General features: G+C 40.4%; 2 protein-coding genes across 2 annotated transcripts in view; one reads left to right on the forward strand and one right to left on the reverse strand.

Moving 5' to 3' along the window:
• Positions 1-11,705: 11,705 nt before the first annotated feature.
• Positions 11,706-25,134, reverse strand: part of MTAP (methylthioadenosine phosphorylase) — a gene marked incomplete at both ends in the record, with an annotated part of 42,407 nt that continues 28,978 nt past the window's right edge. The window contains 3 exons of the mRNA XM_084238464.1: positions 11,706-11,744; positions 17,292-17,414; positions 21,403-21,642. Of these exons, the coding sequence (XP_084094590.1) occupies positions 11,706-11,744; positions 17,292-17,414; positions 21,403-21,642 (402 nt within the window). The remainder of the gene's footprint in view (positions 11,745-17,291; positions 17,415-21,402; positions 21,643-25,134) is intronic.
• LOC311172683 (FGFR1 oncogene partner 2 homolog) lies at positions 12,097-12,747 on the forward strand (the record flags this gene model as incomplete). Its single annotated transcript, XM_084236232.1, has 1 exon — positions 12,097-12,747. One exon carries the CDS (start codon positions 12,097-12,099, stop codon positions 12,745-12,747), a length of 651 nt encoding a protein of 216 aa, XP_084092358.1.

The following is a 25,134-nucleotide window of genomic DNA, read 5'->3' on the forward strand; positions in this document are numbered from 1 at the left end:
TCTGTATTTCCCATTGACATTGCCTATCAATCCTCCACACTCTTGTTCTCCCTGCTCTTATATTAGATTTACGTTAGATTTGTGTTAGATTTATGTTGAATTAGATTTATGTTAGTTCCCCTACACTCCATGTCTTTTTTTAAATATATATTATATTATATTATTTATTTATACAAGCACTGGGTACAGTCAGAAGCGCGGGAGGGTGAGAGAATTCACCAGAGCCAGAGCGGGGAGCAGAGCAGGCAGAGGGACCGCAGCACACTGCTGAGGGGAGCAGCGGGTGGCAGGGGAGGTCTGTGCGCCATGTGGGACCCTCCTCCCGTGGCCTGGCCGGGGAGCAGCCGGGGATCGAACCAGCGCTGCGGAGGCTGCGGGCAGCCTCGCAACCCAGTGCTCAACCGCTGCGCCACCAGGGAGGCCCCACTCCATGTCTTTTAACATATCTTGCATATTCTCTCTCACCCCACTCCACTCCTCCATAGAATCAGAGACCTTCAATTAGTGGAAAAGACCTATGATTTCATAAGAGTTTTAATTCGGTTCAGCTGCATTCTACATTTCTTCAGGTCTATTATCCTGTTTACCTACTGGCTTCATTTGTGTTCATCTGCAGTTTATGCCTTCCGGTGGTTTCTATTTTCAATGACTGTATTATTTCCATAACTCCATTTTAAAAAGTCCACTGAAAACCACTTTCATATTTTTACTTTTAAATTATGACCATTGGAATGGATATCTCTATTATCTCAAGTCGCTAGGAAATTAACCATCTAGTTCATGGAATATTGCTCTCTTTTGAGTTTTGTATTTTGGAAAATGAGTTCATTTTAAGTAGAATTTTATCCAGAAAAATTCTGTGTAACCTAGGTTTTAGGTGACTCTCTTCAAAGCATTTTGCTTCTGTTTGTTTCCATCAATCTCAAAGGAATATGACCATATATAGTCAACTTCTTAGCTTGAGATATTTAGACCTGGCAACTAAAATAAATGCTAACTCAACTTGAAGGCAGACTTTCTCACAAGATGTCTCTCCCCATTCAAAACCACTATGGCAGCAAGTGGTACAATCTTTTCTTTCTTAAAAAAAGATTTATTTATTTATGCATACAAGTACTGGGGTACAGGCCAGATGTGGAGGGGTGTGAGAGGATTTACCAGAGACAGAGTGGGGAGCAGAACAGGCAGATTAACTGAAATACACTGCTGAGGGGAGCAGTAGACGAGTCAAAAGAGGTCTGTTGAGCCATGTGGGTGGCTCCCTGGCCAGGGATCGAACTCATGCTGCAGCGACTGTAGACAACTTCATAAACTGTGTCTTAACCCCTTGTGCCACCAGGGAGGCCATATGATGAAAGATTTTTAATCTTTCTAGTCTTGCATATTCTTGGAAAAGGCAGTGATTGTGTGTGTGTGTGTTTTAAGTAGGATTGTTAATGGAAAATTAGTAACATATCACCTACCTGTACAAATAGCTTTTTTTGAAGGTAAGCTTTAATTTATTGCTTTGTATTCATTCAGGAATAACAAATAAATCAAATTCCCATGATACTAGCTCTAAGCAATTTTCTATCATAAAAAGACAGTGTTGACGTTGGTATTCTTCTAAGTGGGTTGAGACAATTATATACTGAAAAGCTGGTGTTAAAAATAAAGTTATTGGGCCTCCCTGGTGACACAAGGGGTTGGGTCACAGAACTGTGAGGCTATCTGCAGCCACTGTAGTACAAGTTCGATCCCTAGCCAAGGAGGTGACCCACATGGCACAGCAGACCTCTCCTGTCTCACCTGCTGCTCACCTGTTCTGTTCCCCACTCTGTCTCTGGTGAATCCTCTCACCCCCCTCACCTCTGGCCTGTACCCCAGCTCTTGTATGCATAAATAAATAAATTAAAAAAAAACCCAAAAGTATTGATCAGCAGCAAAAATGACCAAAATGATCTCATGATCCACTATTTTTTCTACCCTGATTTTTTTTCTCTGCTTCATCCTGGCTGTGATGCCTAGTGCATATGTTTCCTTTTTAGTGTATCAGGATAATTTGTTCATTCTGTTCAACAATTACCCAGGCCCATGTGAACTGTGGGTAAAAAGTGATTCATGGAGGAAGGGGCACAGAAGTGGTTGTGATGAAAGAGAGTAGCCACTAGGGACACTGGGATCAAAGAAAGCCCTGCTAGCTGTTGAAAAGGCTTTCTTCTAGAGGCTGTGGACCATATTTTTTCTCTCTTCTGTTTGCAGGAGCATTTCTTTCAAATTCTACATATTATATTATAAGTATAGGACATTTTAGACCCTGAATAAGAGTTAAAACTGGATTTTTTTTTTCTAACTTGTTTCAGAGTAACTTGTTTGTACAAGCCAAGGATCCTTTCGCAGCAAACCTAACCAGGCCTCACACATGCTCACTGGCAGCTGTACTCTGAGCATACTCTTATGGGATCCACCCTCTGAAATAGCCTTGGAGTGAAGTCATCTCACAAAGCTGGCGCGCCCCTTTGTCACCACTGTCCACAAAACTACAACAGAACCCATCAGGAGATGGTTGTGCCAACAGCTGAATTACTCTTGTCCCCAATAACTTCCTATGATTATTGCCATTTTCAATTTTTCCTCATATATATCTCTGCGACTTTTGAATTTTATATTTTGGTGGGGAATTTCCATTTCTACTCAGAGTGACTAATTTCCTTTTGAAGTAAACAAGTAGTTTGTGTTGAGATCTCTGTTCAAACCTAATCATTTGCTTTTTAAATTGATGAATGACATATGATTAAAAGTCCTTACCATAGTAAAAAGGATTTGCTATTTCTGTTCACTCGTCTGGGCACTCTTAGGTCTACTCTTGAATCAAGTTAACTGATGTAAGAAAACTGCATATACAGATGTTCTATAAGCCTCTACTTGAAAACAGTAAATAAATACAGTATTTCACATATCTAATCTGGTTGAGGATATTTAGGTTAGTAAGTCAATATGGGCACAATTTGTAATCCCCGAACTAACTTCATTGATAATACACCAAACTCACAACTGGATGATCTATGGCTATTGTCAGAATAGTTGTTATCTCTTTGGCTGGCCAGCAGCAGAATCTTTTTTTTTTTTTAAAGATTTATTTATTTATACATACAAGAGCTGGGGTACAGGCCAGAGATGCGGGGGATGAGAGGATTCACTGGAGACAGAGTGGGGAATAGAACAGGCAGACTGATTGAAATACATTGCTGAGGGGAGCAGCAGATGAGACAGGAGAGGTCTGCTTTGCCATGTGGGTAGCTCCCTGGCCGGCCGGGGACCGAACTCGTGCTGCAGAGGCTGTGGATTGCTTCATAGTGCAGTGCTTAACCCCTTGTGCCACCAGGGAGGTCCCCCTTTTTTTTAAGATTTATTTATTTATGCATACAAGAGCTGGGGCACAGGTCAGATATGTGGGGGGTGAGAGGATTCAGAGACAGAGTGGGGAGCAGAACAGGGAGACTGATTGAAATACACTGCTGAGGGGAGCAGTGGGCAAGACAGGACAAGTCTCTGCACCATGTGGGTATCTCCCTGGCCGGGGATCGAACTCGTGCTGCAGTGGCTGCGGATAGCTTCGTGGTGTTGTGCTTAACCCTTTGCATCACCAGGGAGGCCCAGCAGAACCATTTTTTATGTTTGCAGAATAAATTTATTGTGTATATGGCCTACCACGCACACTATGCATGACGCACAGGAGCTAAATATGCCAGCTATTTACTTTCTCTTCCTCTTTTGCAGTCAGGCAAAGTCACGTGACATACGTTCTACCAACCAGAAGCTACCAGATAGGATTTGCCTCGCTAGTGACACCATCTATGTGGATGGAAATGGCAGTATTTGTATCCTGGAGGAAGCAGTTTTATCTCCAGATCAGTTCTGAAACATGCTTCAGTGTATTTTTCCTGGCAGCTTAGCCCTGGGTCAGTATCTTGATCCCTCATCAATTGCAAATTTATACCTTATTTTTTTATTTAATTCATCTGTCCTTGGACACTTAATTTTTTTTAAAGATTTATTTATTTATGCATACAAGAACTGGGGCACAGGCTAGAGATGTGGGGGGTGAGAAGATTCACCAGAGACAAAGTGGGGAACAGAACAGGGAGATCTACTGAAATACACTGCTGAGGGGAGCAGCAGGCGAGACAGGCAAGGTCTGCTGTACCAAGTGGGTTGCTCCCTGGCCAGCAGGGATGGAACTCGTGCTTCAGAGGTTGCAGATAGCTTCACAGTGCTGTGCTTAACCCCTTGCACCACCAGGGAGGCACCCTATACAGTTTTCTTAATACCGTTTGTTAAAGAGACTTTCCTTTCTACATCAACATTGTGGTATTGGAATAAAAATAGAAACATAGAATAAAAATAGAAACATTGGAATGGAATAGAATTGAGAACCCAGAAATAAATCCACACTTATACGGACAGTTAATTTATGACAAAGGAGTCAAATGCATACAATGGAGAAAGGAAAATCTCTTCAACAAAAACAATAGCCACAAACAAAAGAATGAAACTAGACTGCTAGTTGAATTAGGGCTTACTACATACATCTTATCAGAATCAATATCAGGTTTATAGCAACTTAATTCCTTTGCTATTTAGTAACATTACATAGCTATATTTCCTTTCTTCTGTTTTGTTATTATACCTATAAAAGTCACGAACCTAGTAATTCTTGGTTATAACTATTACCTTTACATTTACATAATTTTGTTTTAGACAAACATATATTTATAGGTTTTCTTATATTAACCTTCTTATTTATTATGTCTCATTCTCTTCATTTATTTTTACAGATTCAAATTACCATCTGGAGTTATTTCAACTTTGGAGCTTTTTTTTTTAAGATTTTTTTTTTTTTTTGGCCTCCCCGGTGGCGCAGCAGTTGAGTGCTGGGTTGCGAAGCTGCCCTCAGCCTCTGCAGCGCCGGTTCGATCCCCGGCTGCTCCCCGGCCACTGAACGAGGGCCACACATGGCGCGCAGACCTCTCCTGCCGCCTGCTGCTTCCCTCAGCAGTGTATTTCGTTACTCTGTTCTGCTCTCTACCCTAACTCTGGTGAATTCTCTCACCCTCCCGAGCTTCTGACTGTACCCAGTGCTTGTATAAAAAAAAAAAAAAAAAAAAAACTTAAAAAAAAAAAAAAGGCAGCGGGCGGCAGGAGAGGTCTGCCGGTGGCCGGGGAGCAGCCGGGGATTGAACTGGCACTGCAGAGGCTGCGGGCAGCTTCGCAACCCAGCACTTAACCACTGTGCAACCGGGAAGGCCCCCAACTTTGGAGTTATTTTACAACTTTGCTCCCATGCACCACCTTTTTGCTGTTATCAGTAATATATTTGTATGTTCATTTGCCTGATACTTTATACACACGTTGTTTTATACAATTGTATTTTAAATTAGGGAAGAAAATATGAAAAATACACATTGATGCTGTTTAGTCTAACTTCCTTTAGAATTTCTTATAAGGAGGGTCTGCTAGGAACAGATTCTCTATCTCTAAGTATCTTTTATAATTTAATTTTGTTTTTTAAAGACAGATTTGCTGAATATAGGAATTTTGGTATGCTAACAAGACAGGTTTTTTTTTTTAGACTTATTTTATTTATTTATGCATACAAGAACTGGGTGTAGGCCAGAGGTGCGGTGTTGAAAGGATTAAGAGGACAGATTTTATTTATTTATTTATTTTTAATAGTTTGTAATTACCTTTCATTTGAGTTGGCATCAAGTTCATGAATTTACAGAATTTTTTTCTTTTTTCTTATTTTTAATTTATTTTTTACGTCATTGTTCATTTTAAAACAATATTTGCTTCCCCCCACCCCCTCAGGTGTAGTCCCCATAGAGTTTCCTTCACCAGTGCACCCGTGCACCGTCACCTCAGTCCCCTGTGCTCCTCCCTCCCTCCCTCTGATCCCTCTCCTCCTCCTCCCCTGCAGGATGTCTCTGGTTTATAATTGTCTGTTTTTGCTTTGTTGTGTTTTGTGCTGTTATTATTTTTTTACACTGATGTATTATTTGGTTCCCCTATATTCTTCCTATAAGTGAGACCATCCGATATTTTTCTTTTTCCTTCTGACTTATTTCACTGAGCATAATTCCTTCCAGCTCCATCCATGTTGCTGCAAATGGCATGAGTTTATCTTTTTGATTGGTGGATAATATTCCACTGCGTATATATACCACATCTTCTTGATCCAGACATCTGTTTTTGGGCATTTGGGTTGTTTCCACATTTTATCTATTATAAATAGTGCTGCAATAAATATAGGGGTACAGGTGTTCTTTTGTTTTTTTTTTTTTTTTTTTATAGAGGCATGCTTTATTTATTTGTTTGCTGGTTTGTTTGTTTGTTTTTGTTTTATACAAGCACTGGGTACAGTCAGAAGCGTGGGAGGGCGAGAGAATTCACCAGAGCCAGAGCGGGGAGCAGAGCAGGCAGAAGGACCGAAGTACACTGCTGAGGGGAGCAGCGGGCGGCAGGAGAGGTCTGCGCGCCATGTGGGACCCTCCTCCTGTGGCCGGGGAGCAGCCGGGGATTGAACTGGCGCCGCAGAGGCCGCGGAGCAGCTTCGCAACCCAGCGCTCAACCGCTGCGCCACGGGGGAGGCCCTGTTCTTTTGAATCAATGTTTTTGTGTCCTTTGGGTAGATTCCTAGGAGTAGAATTGCTGGGTCATATGGTGGTTCCATTTTTACTGGAGTTCCCATGTAAATTACTAGAGTAGTTTTTGGTTTTGTTTGGTTTTGCTCCTGTCTATATTTCTGTCTTTGGCTTTCAGTATTTTTATTAATTATTTAAAGATTTATTTATTTATGCATATAAGAACTCTGGTGTAAGCCAGAGTTGCTGGGGTTGAGAGGATTCACCAGAGAGAATGGAGAGCAGAACAGGCAGACCTACTGAAACACACTGCTGAGGGGAGCAGTGGGCAAGAAAGGAGAGGTCTGCTGCACCATGTGGGTTGCTCCCTGGCCGGCTGGGGATTCTGTCTTTAACTCCTGCGCCACCAGGGAGGCCCTGGCTTTCAGTATTTTTACTATGATGTTTCTGTTTGTGAATCTCTTTAGGTTCCTGCTGGGAGTTTGTTGAACTTCCAAGATGCATGGATTGTTTTTCAATAAATTTTAGAAATTGTCAGCCATTACTTCTTCAAATATTGGTGTACCTAATAGTGTCCCACATTTCCTTGAAACTGTTCATTTCTCCTCATTTTTCTCTCTCTATACATTACATTGCATCTCTATTGTTCTTTCAAATTTGTGGATTGTTTTTTCCGCTAATGCAAACCTACTTTTGAGTCCTTCTAGTGAGTTTTCAGTAACTATCGTAATTTTCAACTCCAGAATTCCTATTTGGTTCTTTTAAGAAATAATGTCTATCTCTAACAGTCTTTATTTGTTGCAACATTTTCATCACACCTCTTAGTCTTTAATCATGGTTCCCTCTAATCCTTTGAAAATATTTATAATGGCTACATTAAATTTGACTTCTGGCCACCCTCACAGGCAGCACCCCCATCCCCCTTGCACTGAATTGGTCATACTTTCCTGTTTCCTTGTATGACTAATACTTTTTAAAAAGATTTATTTATGCACACAAGAACTGGGGTATAAGCCAGAGGTGCGGGAGGTGGAGAGGGGGCAGTGAGAGGATTCACCGGAGACAAAGGATTCACCAGAGACAGAGAAAAAACAGATCTACTGAAATACACTGCTGAGGGGAGCAGCAGAGGGGGCAGGAGAGGTCTGCTGTGCCATGTGGGTCACCTCCCTGGCCAGGGATCGAACTTGTGCTATAGTGGCTGCGGATAGCTTCATAGTGCTGCGACCCAACCCCTTGTACCACCAGGGAGGCCCTAATAACTTTTGCTGAAAACCAGACATTTTAGATATTATATTGTAGGAACACTGGGTATTGGTGCCTTCCCTGTGGTGCTTGCTATTGTTATTTAATTACTGAATGGATTACTTTATTATTTTAGTAGATTATGTTTCTCTTCTCTGGTAAACTGCTGATATTGCTCTTTGGCCTTGTTTCCCTTGTCATACACAAATGTTACACTCAAATTGTTGTTATTATAAATAACAAATTGTTGCTTTGTTATTTACAATAATGCTCACCAACTAAAACAATGGAATATAGACTGGTTTGAAGAGATATTCCTAGAAACCATTCGTTGAGATTTCTATTGACCTATCTACCCAAGCCATATTCTTTCTAGTTTTTTTTTTTTTTAATAGAGGCATGTTTTATTTATTTATTTATTTGTTTGTTTTGTTTATACATGCACTGGGTACAGTCAGAAGCGCGGGAGGGTGAAAGAATTCACCAGAGCCAGAGCCGGGAGCAGAGCAGGCAGAAGGACCGAAGTACACTGCTGAGGGGAGCAGCGGGTGGCAGGAGAGGTCTGCGCGCCATGTGGGACCCTCCTCAGGTGGCCGGGGAGCAGCTGGGGATCGAACCGGCGCCGCAGAGGCCGCGGGCAGCTTCACAACCCAGCGCTCAACCGCTGCGCCACGGGGGAGGCCCATCAAGCCATATTCTTTCATGCAAAGTTGCTAATCTACAGTTTTACTTACATGCCCAATGATTGCAATATCATCTCAACTGCCCTTCGTAACAACCTCCACTGTTTTTGAGAGCACCCTTAGGCTTGCTCTCCTCCACATTGTTGGAAAAGTCTGTTCCTTCAGAAACAGAATAGGAGCACTCTGGTTTATGGTCTGTTCTCTCTCCAGGCAAAATTTTTTTTGAGTTATAGTTATGAGATGGAAGTAGGGACAATGGCTTGCTTCTCTCTGACCTTTCCGCTCAGGAGCTGAGTGCTCAGTGGGGATTAAGGGTCAGTATCTTTTGCTTCTTCCTGGACTCTCCCATCATGAACTCACTAGCAAGCTGGGACAAAGGATTGAGGACCAATACAATACAAAACAAAACAAAAAAAGCAGACAATTATAAACCAGAGACACCCTGCAGGGCAGGAGGAGAGAGAGGGATTGGAGGGAGGGAGGAACACAGGGGACTGAGGTGATGGTGCATGGGTGCATTGGTGAAGGAAACTCTATGGGGACTACACCTGGGGTAGAGGGAAAGGAAATGTTGCTTAAAAATGTACAATAATGTAAAAAATATATAAATTTTTTAAAAATTTAGAAAAATTAAAAAAAAAATAAATCAACCAGAAAAATCTCCATGAAAGCTTGGTAGAAGAGAGCCCCCTCCTCACTTACACTTGCCCATAATTTTAGCCTCAGTAACAGACAAGTAGAGGCAGGATGAGAAATACTGGAATTCTGCCCCTGAGGAATACCAGCCCACCAGCTGGAAACTGGGCAAGATGGAGCCCTGTGTTCTTCACTACCAAGCCCAGTGCCCATCTTGCTGAGATGAGAGAAAGAAGAGATCTTAGTTCAAACACTAAACTCTCACGGTTAAGTTCTAGTGCATTTCCTCGAATATTTCCTTTAAAAAAAAAAAAAAAGATTTATGCATACAAGAGCTGGGGTGAAGGCCAGAGGTGGAAGGGGTGAGAGGACCCACCAGAGACAATGTGGGGATCAGAACAGGCAGATCTACTGAAACACACTGCTGAGGGGAGCAGCAGGCGAGACAGGAGAGGTCTGCTGTGCCATGTGGGTAGCTCCCTGGCCGGCAGGGGATTGATCTTGTGCCACTGAGGCTGCGGACAGCTTCACAGTGCTGTGCTTAACCCCTTGCGCCACCAGGGAGGCCCAGATCTGTACTTTCTAAAGGCAGCAGGAAAAATGTCCATGTTTTTGCCTTGACATCCTTAGACATTGAGAATGAGGGAATATAGGGTGTAATGTAAATTCAGGGTACCGAGTAGTCAGGTGCTACAGCCAGAGAACCTCGGTTCAGATCCATTTGGTTCTCCTGGTTCTCTAATGTACAACCAGAGTGGTCACACTGCATCAGAGAATCTGAGAGTCATTATCACATGTAAATCCAAATAGCTCAGGATAATGCTGGAGGGTAACTCGTTTATTTCACCATTTATAATTAACAGCTTATTATTTGAAGGCAAACTCATAGACAGAAACTTTACATCGACTTTACAGATTCTTAAACAGGCATAAGTACATCACAGAAGGACCTTGTTATTGACCATGGTAAAAAGTAGTAATTTTGAGGAAAAAGGGCATCACTGTGATAGAAAACAAAATATATTCCTAGAAAAATAAAAAGCAGTTAAGAAGCAGGCTTCCATTTTCTTTATTAAAAAACAAAAATCATTAACTCACATAAAATATCAACTCATAAAAAGGAGAATGAGAGTCAATTAGGAACTTTAAAAATATCGGACACACTAAAATGTGTGTAGTCTCTTAAATAGTTCAACTTCACGGCGATCTCGATTTTAAACATCCAGCTTTTCCTTTTTGTTTTTTTTTTTAAAGATTTATTTATTTATGCATACAAGAATTGGGGTACAGGCCAGAGGTGTGTGGTGGGGGGAGAGGATTCACCAGAGACAGAGTGGGGAACAGAACAGGCAAATTGACTGAAACACACTGCTGAGGGGAGCAGCGGGTGAGTCTGGAGAGGTCTGCTGCACCATGTGGGTAGCTCCCTGGCTGGGGTTCAAACTTGTGCTGCAGTGGCTGCTGACAGCTTCACAGATTGCATCTTAAACCCTTGTGCCACCAGGGAGGCCCAACATCCAGCTTTTCTTAAGTTTTAAAACCCACGTATTGTTTTGACTGCATGTCATGAATGAGCCTCTTCAACAAAATTAAGATGGAACTCCAACAGAACTCCTTAATATCACCATCTTAAATTTTGCTTCATTACCAAAAACAGTGCTTTCAAGAACAAGATCTTTCTAAGTCCATTTTTATTTTCAAAACAATTTTACTACTTCTTTATATGCACTGTAGAAAACATGAAGGCAGAGTATAAAGAAAATTAAAATAATTTAGTTCTGTCCTCAAAATATAACATGATTACATATGTCTCTTTAGTCTTTTTGTACATTTATGTAGAATTTTAAATTGAATTTAGTACCATAAATGCTTGCATGTCCTTATTTTGTATTAGAGAGCAACCAGTCCATTAAATATTCTATTAAAACATGATCTTCAGTTGGCTGCTTTAAAATTAGGGCTAAACCATAATTTATCTCCCATTTTTGGATATTCAGATTGTTTTGATTATTTGCTATTGTAACTAACACTATATTAAACATTTTTTCTCATATATAATTCTCTGGTAACATTGATAATTTTTCATGATAAATTCTAGGAGTAAATAGCACAAAGGATCTAAGTTTTTTTAAGTCTTTGAATACATTTTCCCAAACTGCCCTCCAAAAAATTTATCCCATTGTAACAGTCACATCAATATCTGGCCTATGAGCCCTATTTCTTATTCAGAGGCCTTAGCAACACAAAAATTAAATGCTACTTTGCACTCTTTATTGTTACAAATTAATGAGGGAAGGGTGAATGATGGGGTCTTGTGTTTTTCCTAAGTCATCAAATGCATTTTCCCTCTTTTCCAATCAAAGTCTCTTCGAAGCCAGAGCTGACATGTGCACCGTTTTATCTCATGTTCTTCTGACAGGAAAATTGCAGGTCTTTTTCCTGTTTTTCCAAGGCAAGTAGAAATTCCCCAAATGACCAGAATTAAAAGTCTTCTTGCCTTCTGGGCAACCATGCTTTTTTAATGTCTTGGTAGTAAAACAGAAAACTGGGCCGTATTCTGTAAGAGAGAAGATAGACAGAGTTCAATTACTAAGCACTCATAGAAATATGATTCGCAAACCTGTGTGAGCAAGATAATCATCTGATGTGCTTGTTAAAAACAGATTTTGATTTGGCGCTAGGGGCGGTCGGCTCGGAGGCTGTAGAGGAGGCGCTCCCCGGGCCCGGGATGGGGTTGCCCTGCGCTGGTTCCCCCAGCCGTGTCGCTGCTGCTGCAGCTGCCGCTGCCGGTCTCTGCTTCTGCCCGCTGAAGAGCTGAGGGGCGTCTCCTCCCTTGCGTAGCGAGGTCCCCTTCGCGGAGGCCACGGCTGACGGCTGCGAGGGACGGAGGCCAGAGTATTCCTTTAGAAATGAGTTGCACAATTGAAAAGGCACTTGCTGATGCCAAAGCTCTTGTGGAAAGATTGAAAGACCATGACGAGGCAGCAGAGTCTCTGATCGAGCAAACCACAGCTCTGAACAAACGGGTAGAAGCCATGAAGCAGTATCAGGAAGAAATTCAAGAACTTATTAATGAAGTTGCAAGACATCGACCACGATCCACATTAGTTATGGGAATCCAGCAAGAAAACAGACAAATCAGAGAATTCCAGCAGGAGAACAAAGAATTACGTACATCTCTAGAAGAACACCAATCTGCCTTGGAAATTATAATGAGCAAATATCGAGAGCAAATGTTTAGATTGCTAATGGCTAGCAAAAAAGATGATCCGGGTATAATATTGAAGTTAAAAGAGCAGCACTCAAAGGAACTGCAAGCTCACGTCGACCAGATAACAGAAATGGCAGCAGTGATGAGGAAGGCCATTGAAACTGATGAACAACAGGGCTGCAAGGAACAGGAGCGCATATTTCAACTTGAGCAAGAAAACAAAGGCTTGAGAGAGATCCTTCAAATAACTCGAGAATCATTTTTGAATCTGAAAAAAGATGACGTGTCAGAAAGTACTTCTTTGTCAGCATTAGTGAGCAGCAGTGATCTGAGCCTGAGGAAGAACTGAAGAGCTTCCTGGAAGACTACAGACTTCACTGGGACTGGCCGACCAATTGAATGAATGAGCAGAAAACTCCGTCTCATGCTACCCTTTTTAGTTTTTTGTATTATGTAGTGTACTGGCAATCACATTTTTAAGAGATAGCAACAAAAAACTGCATAGTTAATGGTCACAGGCTTTATTCCTAAACATACTGAAAAGTTAAAACTAAGCCTTACTTCGTTAACTGGCGAACAATTTGAGGTTTTTGCAGTGGGTGGTTGCTGAACCTATCAAGCACTTTTAGCAGTATTGTTGGCTTCCTGGATAATACTTGGATAAATGACTATTCCTAGTAAACATATGAGAATTCATAAGATTATTCCTGTTAAAGAATACAAGTTTAGCTACAATTTTGTAGATGGAGGGTGCTCACTAAATTTTACCCTCCCTGTCTGGTGTCAAGGTTAACAAATAGCATGATATACATGAGGCTTCAAGCTTTAATGATTGCCTGTCTACTTTCCTGTTAAATTTTTGTCAAAGAAAATTCAATTTTAAAGACTGCAGGGATGTTTTGTATGTACCATAAACAAAAGTAATTTGAGCTAACTTGCCATAAATATCTCAGTTAACAATTGTCCATAACTTGTTTAAATATATGAAATATGATTTCAGGAATGAAAGAGAAGGACTAATTTCTAAGAAAGATCTTTTAACAGACATGTAGTAGGTTAAACTACTCCTTTGAAAGAAAAGGTTTCAGTTCTAATAATGAAAATGAGGTTTTATCTCTTTGGTTGATCTGTCAGGACAGTATGTAGTTAAGCTAACAGAGTTGAAATGTTTGAAATAGAAAGTTAGGTGTGGTAATTTTGAAGTAAATTGGTAATTCCTCTGGCTTATAGGCCCCCTTTTTAAAAAAAGTAGTTACTCTTAGGAGATACAGGAAAGGTAAATTAAAATTTCAAAAAAATTTTTCTTGATCTATTCTTACACTCCAGCCGATCCTCATAACCTGTAGGATTTTCTCGGCCTTTAAGTCAATAGGGCAAAAAATATATGAATTTAGAAGTATTTGTGTTTTTTGTAAAATATCACATCTTGTATGTCAATTTTTTAAAGTCACCATAACAGAAATATGCTTTTAACATCAATTGAAACCTAAAATTTTTCTTATTTTCTGGTGAGTATAGAAGAAAAGTATAAAAGGAATATCAAATACAATAAAATTTATTCACTTATATTAAATACATAGAAAAATCAGCACAATAGAAATCTTTACTTTTGAGTATGTAATTTGTTAAATAACTTACTTCATATGGTAACTTTTATGTATAATTTCATATATTGGTAAAATTCAAAACTACTTTTCACTTAAGGAATTTTTCTAAGGTTTGGGGTAAGTGGGGTTGATGGGGCTGACTGAATAGAAAGGGCTAAAGGCCCAAACATTACATTTCTTTTCTCATTCAGAGGCCTTAATTGATATTTTATAAGTAAATGACAGTTCTTGCTTTTCTATTGGTGTTAGGAGATGTATCCCTTAGTTTGATGGCATATTCATTCATATAGTTTCTATCCCAAGTCAGAATTAAAAAACATAAGCCACACCAATTGAGATTTAAGTGTGAGGCAAGTCATTTAGGCAGCTTTATTATAAAAACATTACTTGATAAATAATTATTTTTGTAACCAGTTAATTTATTGTTGGTCTTCTTGCTTCGCTATGATTTTAAGGTCTTGGTATTTAAAGACACTGTTGTGTAAGTTTTCCATCCCATACTTTTTTTTTTTTTTTTAGCAGAACCTTCCTTAAATTTGTGTCAGATAATATGAACTGCAAAGGAGCCTATTTTATCAATAAAGATGAGTGGTTAAAATTGAAAAACAAACAAACAAACAAACAGATTTTGATTTTACAGAGTGAGGACTCATAGGAAATAAGCTTTTCATAAACTCTAGAAAATTCTCATGTCCATAAAAGACGAACCATCATTAACCAGATGAGGCTTTTACCTTATCTCGAACTTTTGAGGTCCTCACACTTCTTTCTGTAGAGTTTTATGATGTTTACCTTGGCAGACTGTTCTAAATCTCACTATTTCCAAACCATCCCTCTCCCCAACCTCCCCAGAGAAGTAATCTATTAGGACACATTTATATATATCACCTCCTCCCAGATTATCGTTTAAGAAACATCCATCTTCTTTTACCCATTCACGAAAATTTTAATGTTTGTATCTTCACACAGAAGACAGTCTTGGTCATCACAGCAAGTCATGTCTCTTTCAAACCTCAGCTTAACATAGACTGGGTGTTTTTTTAGGTTATATTTTCCAGAGGAAAGCCATATATACTAACCCCCTTTAAAAATGCAGGGCCTCCCTGGTGGCGCAGCGGTTGAGCGCTGGGTTGTGAAGCTGCCCACAGCCTCTGCAGCACCAGTTCGATCCCCAGCTGCTCCCTGGCTACCAGAGGAGGATCCCACATGGCGCGCAGACCTCTCCTGCCACTAGCTGCTCCCCTCAGCAGTGTACTTCGGTCCTTCTGCCTGCTCTGCTCCCGGCTCTGGCTCTGGTGAATTCTCTCACCCTCCCGCGCTTCTGACTGTACCCAGTACTTGTATAAATAAATAAATAAATCTTAAAAAAAAAAAAAAAGACTTGAAAGCTGAATATATATTGATAAAAAATTAAAATAAAATAAAAACGCACACCCCAAAATCATACTATTGACACACACCTTTCCAGAAGATCTGGAGAAGGAAAGGAGAACACTGATTCCTAACATCTAAGCATTTTCACTTAAAAAATAAAACTGAAATAATAAATTCTTTGCTTGAGAAATCATCTTCAAATTCAAAAGACTGTGGTCAAGATGTAGTGAAGTGAAGAAACCTAAAATAAAACCAAAAAAACACAACCCATCCCATCTGGCAGGTATCATTAGCTGCAGCAAAAAGATGAGTCACATTTCCCACAAATCAATAGCATGCTTATTTAGATAAATTAAAAGTCATGCTCAACTGCATTATATTCAAGTTATTACTCACTGTAACCACTTGTAGTTTAACGTTTCAATTCTTAGAATTTACTTTCTGCTTCTGCTGCCCCCCCCTTTTTCTCTCTGCTGCCCTTTTCTTCAGCATTATAAAGAGTTTCCTGTTTTTCAAAGATGATGAAATGCTTCAAGGGGTTAAGAGGCTACGATTCACCTACATCTGGAGAATTTGGAAAGCGCATTTGTTTCCTAAATATGCAGGCTGAAGCCCACAGACCCAATTCCTGCTCCATGTGGACTGAGAGAAGCTAAATGACAGCTTTCAGTCTTCCTGACTGCCAGTCCTTAAGGCCAACAGAAACCTTAGCTAGCATGTATGCGGTGTGATATACCAGCTTACAAGAACAGACTTAGCAGTGGCTTCATGATGGTAGTTTGAAATCGCCCATGCTAAGAACATTTACGCTGCATAAATTGGCAAAAAACACAAATCATAGCCCCTCCACTCCCAGCAGTTTTGTCTATCATGTGCTACCACCCTAAAATACAGTGGCTCTCACTCTAGGGTTTCGTCTCCCTAAAGACTCTCAAGGAGAGTCTCTATCCAAACAGCTCAGACCCTCTCTCAGCTACCTATATTAAGAATCAGTGTGTTCTAGGAGACCTTAGCATATGCTGACTTCTCTCTTTGGATACTAGGTGACTATAGGATCCAGTCACTTTGGGGGATTCCTTATCTAAGGTGGTTAACTGAGAATCACAAAATGTCTGCAAAAATCCGCAATCAGCCTAAATTATATTCTGGGTAATAGGACTAGAGAAGAAGTTACCAAAATGCAATCCCAGCTCGTATTTGTCATTAATAACTATATTAGTTTGTTGCAACGTTAATTAAGTAGACATTGTATGTCAGTGTTTGGAGTTTAAAGGCTGCTAATCCTTAGCACAGATCTACCAAAGGGAAAACAGCTTGGTCAACAATGCAAGCCACGTAGAGCAAGCACTAATAATCTTAAGACTTAGGCAAACACTGCAGAGCAGGACAATATTAAGACCCTGGTAGACTAAGCCACTAAACTCTCCCCCACCTTATTTTTTTTTTTTAAAGATTTATTTATGTATACAAGAACTGGGGTATAGGCCAGAGGTGTGGGGGGTGGGGGTGAGAGGATTCACCAGACACAGAGTGGGGAACAGAACAGGCAGACTGACTGAAATACACTGTTGAGGGGAGGAGTGGGCAAGGCAGGAGAGGTCTGCTGCGCCATGTGGGTAGCTCCCTGTCCAGGGCTTGAACTCCTGCTGCAGTGGCTGCAGATAGCTTCATAGGTTGCGTCTTAACCCCCTGCACCACCAGGGAGGCCCCACTCTCCCCCAATCTTAACTTCCAACGGTCTTGCATCCAATCTCACCGATGGCTAGTATGGTAGAATGCACAAAAACGTGTAGAAAGTATCTAGGCTAGCATAAAAAACATGAGGATATGGACCCAGGGTGAAAGGCAAATAAGAGGGAAAAAGTAGCTAAGCGTTTCTGGAAGTGTTGGCTTACAGATGGCATAGGCTTACCTTTAGGTTATGGAGTGTCTCTGACCATTCCATGGACCCTATCTGAGGTATGGTCGTGAGGAGTAAACTTTTGGCTTTGTTGGCATTTTCCTTCAGGGTCTTTAAGACCCGGTCCACTGAAACCTAGAGAAACAGTAGCACAGGATGTCAGCAATTAAAAATCCCACTGCTTTTTGGTGGAACATTTTCCTGAGTTCTTATCTTATCTGTGAAATCAGTTTATTCCAGTTTGAACCTTTGAGCCCAAGTTCTGCATTTATCAAGATGGCAGTGGTCCCAAGGGTGAGGTCTCAATGACCTCTGAAAAGCACCACTGGTTTTCAATATGGTATTTGAGAAACTCTGAGATGACTAACATGCTGGTGCGTTCTAAAGGGTGTGACTATTCACTCATGTCCTTGAGAATGGGTCACTGTTCTTTAAACTGTGGCTACCCTGGCTAGCCAACTGGAAAACAAGTGCATCTGTCTATTGCGAAGTCTTCCAGCTGATAAAGAAACCAAAGTATCACCATTTTTATAGTTCCTAATAAATTAATAGATAGGCTGCTAATACCACAAAACAAAAAACCTTAAAGCCAAAATAACTTAAATGTGCTTCTTGATGGAAAAACAAAACACCATTATGACACCTGAATCTGACCAAGTCTATAGATCCAACTACTAATTTTCAGAAAATTCAGGGGACAGAGAGACCTGTCAAACAACCCTAAGGAACTGCCTTCAGCAATCATATTGTGGGAAGCTCCATAGGACAATTGCTGTGTAGTTTCTTTCTAGAAACTCAGAAGGAAAAAAAGGTTTTTACTGATGCTGTTAACTAGAAACTTGAACCTTGTCTGGATATGTGAAGGAATTATCATGGCATGTATCAATAAAATGTGTTTATGTTACATCTCTCCTGACATGCTTATGCACAAAATTATAGATGAGAATAGAGATGAAATATGATTGGTTGTAATTGGCTATCATGGTTCAAACTGGATGCTGGATTCAAAGAAGTGTATACTTCTGTCTACTTTTGTGTATGACTGAAATTGCTTCATAAGGAAATTGAAAAGTTATTAATATAAAATAGATGATCAGAGGTCCAGTACTTGTCACTCTTCAGTATACTTAGAAGAAGTGCATGATTTAGGGGGTTCAATGATCACACCTTTTTATTTCCTGGAGTAGAAAAGTCCAAACTTCTCCCATACCAAAAAAAAGTTTGTTTTTTTTTAAAGATGCACACGATAGCAGAAGGGAGACCCAATAGACCCAATACAGTGGGAACACAAGAAAGTGACGCGCTCCCTTAAGTGACCAGCTGAGTGCCTGCCAGTTCATGAGCAGGGATACAGGATCACGAAGCATCTAAGAGACCCTATCATATATTAACTCCTTTCCTTACATTTTTCTTGTTACTGATATTTCTGTATAGACCCTTTTTTCTCTTCTTTGTTCCTGCTGTTATTTCCACCCAAATGCTCTTTCTACTAACTCTTTATAATCAAATCTAGTGCTCTGTTAAAGTCCAGCTCAAATCTCAAGTTTCTTTTCTCATAACCTTTTTATCTGGTCTCCCCGTATTTATCAGTTATCAAATGATGACTACCCCTCCAAGGGCCAGCACCAAACTTATTGTTCTACATATATCATTTGGGTTAATTGTCCCAGTAACCCTACAAGGTCAGAATGGTAACCAAACAATTCACATCCTTCACCCAAAGCTCTAGCTGCACCCTACAGAAAGAGTAAATGGAGGGCCTCCCCGGTGGCACAGTGGTTGAGTGCTGGGTTGCGAAGCTGCCCGCAGCCTCTGCAGCGCCGGTTCGATCCCCGGCCGCTTGGGTGAGGGTCCCACATGGTGTGCAGACCTCTCCTGACGCCCGCTGCTCCCCTCAGCAGTGTACTTCGACAGTCTGCCTACTCTGCTCTCCACTCTGACTCTGGTGAATTCTCTCACCCTCCCGCACTTCTGACTGTACCTAGTGCATATATAAATAAATAAATAAATCTAAAAAAAAAAATAAAATTAAGATGTTAAAAAAGAAAGAGTAAATGGATTCAACAACATGCTTGGTGTCACAAGTAAATGGAGCAACAGGAACAGGAAGGTGGATTTAGATAACTCTAAAATTACTTCGCCATGTCAGGCTGCACGTCAGGCTTAAAGCACAAGGACATGACAGCTGGTTGGGATGATGCCATCTTGGTCTGTCTTCCTGTCTTAGAGTTTACTGTACTTTTAACTGAAGTAGTCCCAAGTGACTGTGTTCCCAACCTGACATGACCCAATAAAGGAAAGCACCGGGACTCTGTAGAGATGTGTTCCCAGACTGGGCAGAAAAGGTACAGCCATTGATTGCTGGGAGTGGTGAGGGCTGGAATTTCCAATTGATTGGAACCATTTCCAAACACCATGAGTCTAGAGTTCTCCCTTAAGTAACGGTTAACCGCCAAGTCAGAGATTATATTGTGTCAGGACTTGCAAATCTTTTGCATAAAAAGTCTCCTACTAGTTGTCATCAGTTTATCATACTAGGAGTCAGGATAAGTCATTCATGCAAAACAAAGAACCTGTGTTCATCTAGGACACAAACTCAAAATATCTGCACAGATGGATAACAACCCTGTCTTCCTCTGCTTTCCATGAAATTGGATAGTGAAACAAGCAGCTTCCTGAGAAAATAGTCAAAGTCTCCTTAAAGCTGGCACTTCTTAAATGTGCTCAGAATAGTCACCTCTACATTTGTACCTTACTTCAAAATTCCTTGGTCCTAGTTTTGTCCTTTTCTCTATTTCAAAATGAAATGAACAACAAATGATCTTGTCAAATGCAAGAAATGAAAAGGAGGGAGATGAATATTAGATCAAAAGACACCAAAGAGCCCAGCATTCAAATACCATGTGGAGCTTTTAAGGGACCCCGATTTGAATGGTTCAAAATTATGTAAGAGAGAAAACGCAAACAGATAGCTGATTATGTAATGGTACCGTGGTTTTAAAAATTATTTTATTATTATTATTTTTAAAGATTTGATTATTTATGCATACAAAAGCTGGGGTACAGGCCAGAAGTGCGGGGTGGGGGTGAGAGGATTTACCAGAGACAGAGTGGGGAACAGAACAGGCAGACGGACCAAAGCACACCGCTGAGGGGAGCAGTGGGGTGAGTCAGGAGAGGTCTGCTGCGCCATGTGGGTTGCTTCCTGGCTGTCCGGGAATCGAACTCGTGCTGCAGTGGCTGTGGATAGCTTCATAGGGTTGCATCTTAACCCTTGTGCCACCAAGGAGGCCCTATTATTTTATTTTTAAAGGAACTTTTAGAAAAATATTTATATCAAAACAATGAGGGCCAGGGAAGAGAGAAATGGGTATGGAAAATATGTGACATAAGACTGACTTTGATGACAACACAAAAGCTGGGTGAAGGGGATGTGGAATTGGGGGGGTTATTATAATAGACTCTGCTTTGATGCTTGAAGTTTTCCATAATGAAATATTTGTTTCGGAAGTTTGACCTTATTAGTCATATGTCCTCAAACACCAGCTGGGCCTTGCTATCTTTCCTGTCAAATGCCCCTCAGTGATCTCCCATCTGAAATCCTTACACCGTCTACAAGGCCCAGCCTCCCTCCCGTCTGCTCTCCCCTCCACTCAATTAGGCTCATCCTTCCCATGGTACTTACACCAGGGAGACTTCCCAGCCTTCAGATATCGGGTTGGGTCAATCGGATATGTACTCCTACATCTCACCACATCATTTCTTTATAGCCTTGGGCTTTCCTCACATTGGTTTGCTTAACCTTTGCCCCACCCCCCTCAAAAACTGAAAAATTGACTACTTATGTCTTGTCTATTTGTCATATTCCTACATCAAGCTTAGTACACAGCCTAGTAGGTTAAACAGATAACATAGTAAACAGCAGAGCACAAGAAAATTATAATGAAAGAAATAATAAAGTTAATACCTAAGCTTAGTGTACAAAAGAACTGACTTCAGACCTAGTAAAAAGGTACCTTCTGGAACTAGCACCATAGAAACCAATAGTCAAGACATCCTCTTAATGGCTCTCATGGCATCTGCAAACCCAGGCCATACATGCTCAGAAAAGGATTCTACCCACCGCTTCCTCATGCTCCTTCCAGCAATCGTAATCTGTTGCCATGGCGATACTCGCATAGCAAATTCCAGCCTCCTTGGCAAGAACCACCTCTGGAACTGTGGTCATGTTGATAACATCGGCGCCCCAGGTGCGGAACATGAAGCTTTCTGCCCGGGAGCTAAAACGAGGTCCCTCAATTGTGACCATTGTCCCTCGTGGATGGCACCGGAGTCCCAGCTTCTTAGTGGTCTCTATGAGGACCTGGAAAAGAACCACTCAACTCAAAGAACATACAAACTTACGTATATTTTATTCTTCCCCCCCGCCCGGTGTTTCACAAGTTGGCTGTTTAAAGCAAATTTCTATTATAAGTGCCTAGTACACTGCAGGTCTGGAGGGAGAACCTGGAGACCACAGAAGGGTGTTTCGGAGACCCTCACTCACTCGCAAAATCCTCTGCTCCCCCAATTGGGTGCACATACAGCTCGGAGCTGTAAGAGCAAACAGCGAGCCTTCTCTAAGCAGGAGGCATTTGTTTAGAGACCTTATTCTTTTTTATTTCTTAACAGCTTTCAGACACTAAGTTGGGCTGTGAAATGGGCTTGAGTCTCAGCTCTTAACCTGCAAGGCTCAGCTGAAATGCCACTTGTCATTCATAGTTGAATGAAATGTGCTGAAAACTGTTTCCAGGTCCTGAGAAATTCATTCTCATTGCTCTTAATATGGAATCTGAAGACTTCTGTAAAAGCTTTTTTGGGTCAGAAAAATGATTCCTTCAATAATCTCTTTTGCCTGTAGCTTCTTCAAGGCCAGGATACAGTGCAAAAGCAGAGGGGCTGTGCTGATTTTTTTTCTCCCCAGGGATAATCTTACCAAGGCACACCTTTAGTGCAAGGTCACAAATACATTTTAGAAACGGATTATTAATTAAAGTTTGATCTCACTTTGTCCAGTGTTTAATTAATAACACACCCCTCATATTCAGGTTAATTCATTTCATTTTTTCGCCTTAGCTGGTGCTTCAATGTTCCTTTTTAATCAAAATAAGTCTTTAAAACTTAGCTGTCAACCTACTTAAGCACTGCTGAAAATTCACTTAACCTTTCTATGTCTTAGTTTTCTCTTTGTAGATTTTAGTTTTGTAAAATGGAAATAATAACAATGTATAACAAATATATTGTGAAGACAAAATGAACTAAGGTATATACAGCACAGAATTGTGTCAGGCACAGAGTAAACACTATATAAATATCAAACCTGTCTTCTAAGGATTATTAATCCTGGCAGCTTCTACACATGTTTGTCAAATAATTGGCAAAGTTTCCTGTTGATACCATAAAATGGATTGACTCAAAGTCAATAGAAGGCTCCAGTCTAGACCAAAGTTTGCCCTGTACACATCTTATCACATAAGCAAATCAACCTATTTCCTTAAACTACTACTTATCTGTGGCAAAGGGAAAAAGTTAACAAGAGCCTTGGCAACTCCAAATTTAGAACCATAAGATGTCAGTCAATGAATAGCTGATATATCATCAAGCTTACATGCTGAAAATAAGATCACACTTAATTAGAACTTTCCCCTAAAGAGTATGAGCTATAAATGCAAGGGCCTGAACAATCACTCTTTTTTAAAAGTACGATATGATACAGGCAGTCCTATCTTTTAGATGTCTTTAATCATTCTGAACAAACAAGTTGCAAGTCTCATGTCTTCCATCAGTACTTCTAGAGATGTGTGAACTATATATACTACATGTAACTACATGTAGTTAATTAAACATGCATGTCAGTCCTCACCATCACCCTGGGTGGTGGGTGCCATGATGGGGAAGGGTGGGGAGAGGAAGCAGAGACACATGGATTTGGACATGCCATAGTGACAGACACAGGGCGTCAATTCAACCAGAAGTTTGCTCTCCCCAGGGATGAGGTAACACCATGATAAAGTACCAGAAATAAAAACTACAGGCTGAGATCTCAAGATCTGAGGCTTAGATGACCTCATTTCCTTGTCCTGAGTAATCAAAATGAACTCGGAATTCACCACCGTCCTCACCAACTTAATAGCAATATTAGATCACCAGACTAAATGTATTTAACCTGCCAGGACTTTCAAGTTTGTCTTAGTCACCTGACAATTCACCTTCCTCAGTCCGCGAACAATCATGTGAATGTTGAAAGTTAAAGTGATAGTTGCTGAGGGGAAGCACCATTTACTCTTTACATTTTGGACAATGTTTAATAATAAAGAAATATTCTGAAGACTTACTTTCCCATTTCTTTAACTACCCCCACCCCCAGCACTCTTAGTCATTGAAATACTCAATGGTTTTGTTAAATAATAACAAAACTAATTTGGTTTTAAGTCAGGCCAAACGGTGTTAATATTGACTATCACCCAGTCACCACATTTACACATGCACACACATAAACACATTAGCACTTCCCTTACCACCTCTATTCTACTCATAGCACTGTAAATCACTGCTTTCTACCTGGAACAAGATTGCGGATTTCACACTGACTGGAATATTCTGTTCCTAAGTCTATTTCTCCCCAAGATGGCTCCATTTTAAAGTGGACAAGAATTTTATACCTAGCTAATTTCTGCTGGAGAGCAAATTTATTATGTGGACAAGTCTGTTTCAGAGGCAAGACTTGCAGCATTCTGACAGATTTTTGTAACTATCCAGACATACACATATGAATAAATATATACAAACTGAACCTTCTGGTTTTTTAATAAGTAAAAAAATTCTTTCACAGAAAAAAATCAGAGCATCAACATCTGACTTGGTAGATCTGAACTGGCTCCCTATTATCCCTGGTTCTGGTTTCTAGATTTTTGTTTGAGACCAGGGTGAGGTTAAGGTATACTTGCTGTTAAGGGAACCAGCTTCATAAGGTCATGCAGGGTTGAATATAAAAAGGCAAAATAAATCTGTTTTCCTTTTCCAGGTGTTAAAATTACCTGATTAACATGTTTAGGTATTGATACTAAGCTAATTTATAAAAGTAGATTTTTTGAGGGTGTTTGCTTCAGATAACACTTCTGATCTTTTCAGTCACCTTGATTTTCAAAACTGGGATCAAAAGTATCAGGTATGAATCAAGCAATGAACTTTGGAGTTGTGTAAGAAACTTCTCTTCTCTGATAGCTCAGATTGTGATTCCTCACCTTCTCCCATCACTGGCCTTTGTAGGGCTGCCCTTTCAGTTCTGAGATTTCATTCCAATCCTCGAGAGGGGAAGATGGGCAGTAACGGCCAATTTCAATTCAAAGGCAAATGTTACAATCTGGGAATTTACAATCTATTAATAGTAACTTAATTCATAAAGGCAGTTATCAGTCACTGAATATTACTAACAGACAGGCATTGTTCAAAGTACTTTGTCAGTAGCAACTCTATCCCTCATGTGGGCCTATGAATACATGCTAGCATTATATTCATTTTACAAATGAGGAAATTGAAGCCCAGAAGTGTTAAGTAATTTGTCCAATGACACACAGCCATTAAACTGAAGACCAGAAATTGATCCTAATAACCTGGTTCTAGGCTTTATACTCTTCACAAATTTGCTATCCTCTACTAGATTATTTAAAAGGTTTCCTGACAGCAAAATTAACCTTATAAAAAAAGTCTGAGTGAGTCGCTCACCAATAATTGACAGCAAGGAGGCCTCATCACCAAAGGGAAACAACTCTTCATAAAAACTGGTGTAAGGAGCAAACTGGAGAGGAGAAGAGGG

Source organism: Talpa europaea (genome assembly GCF_964194135.1).
Source record: "Talpa europaea genome assembly, chromosome: 7".
NCBI lineage: Eukaryota > Metazoa > Chordata > Mammalia > Eulipotyphla > Talpidae > Talpa > Talpa europaea.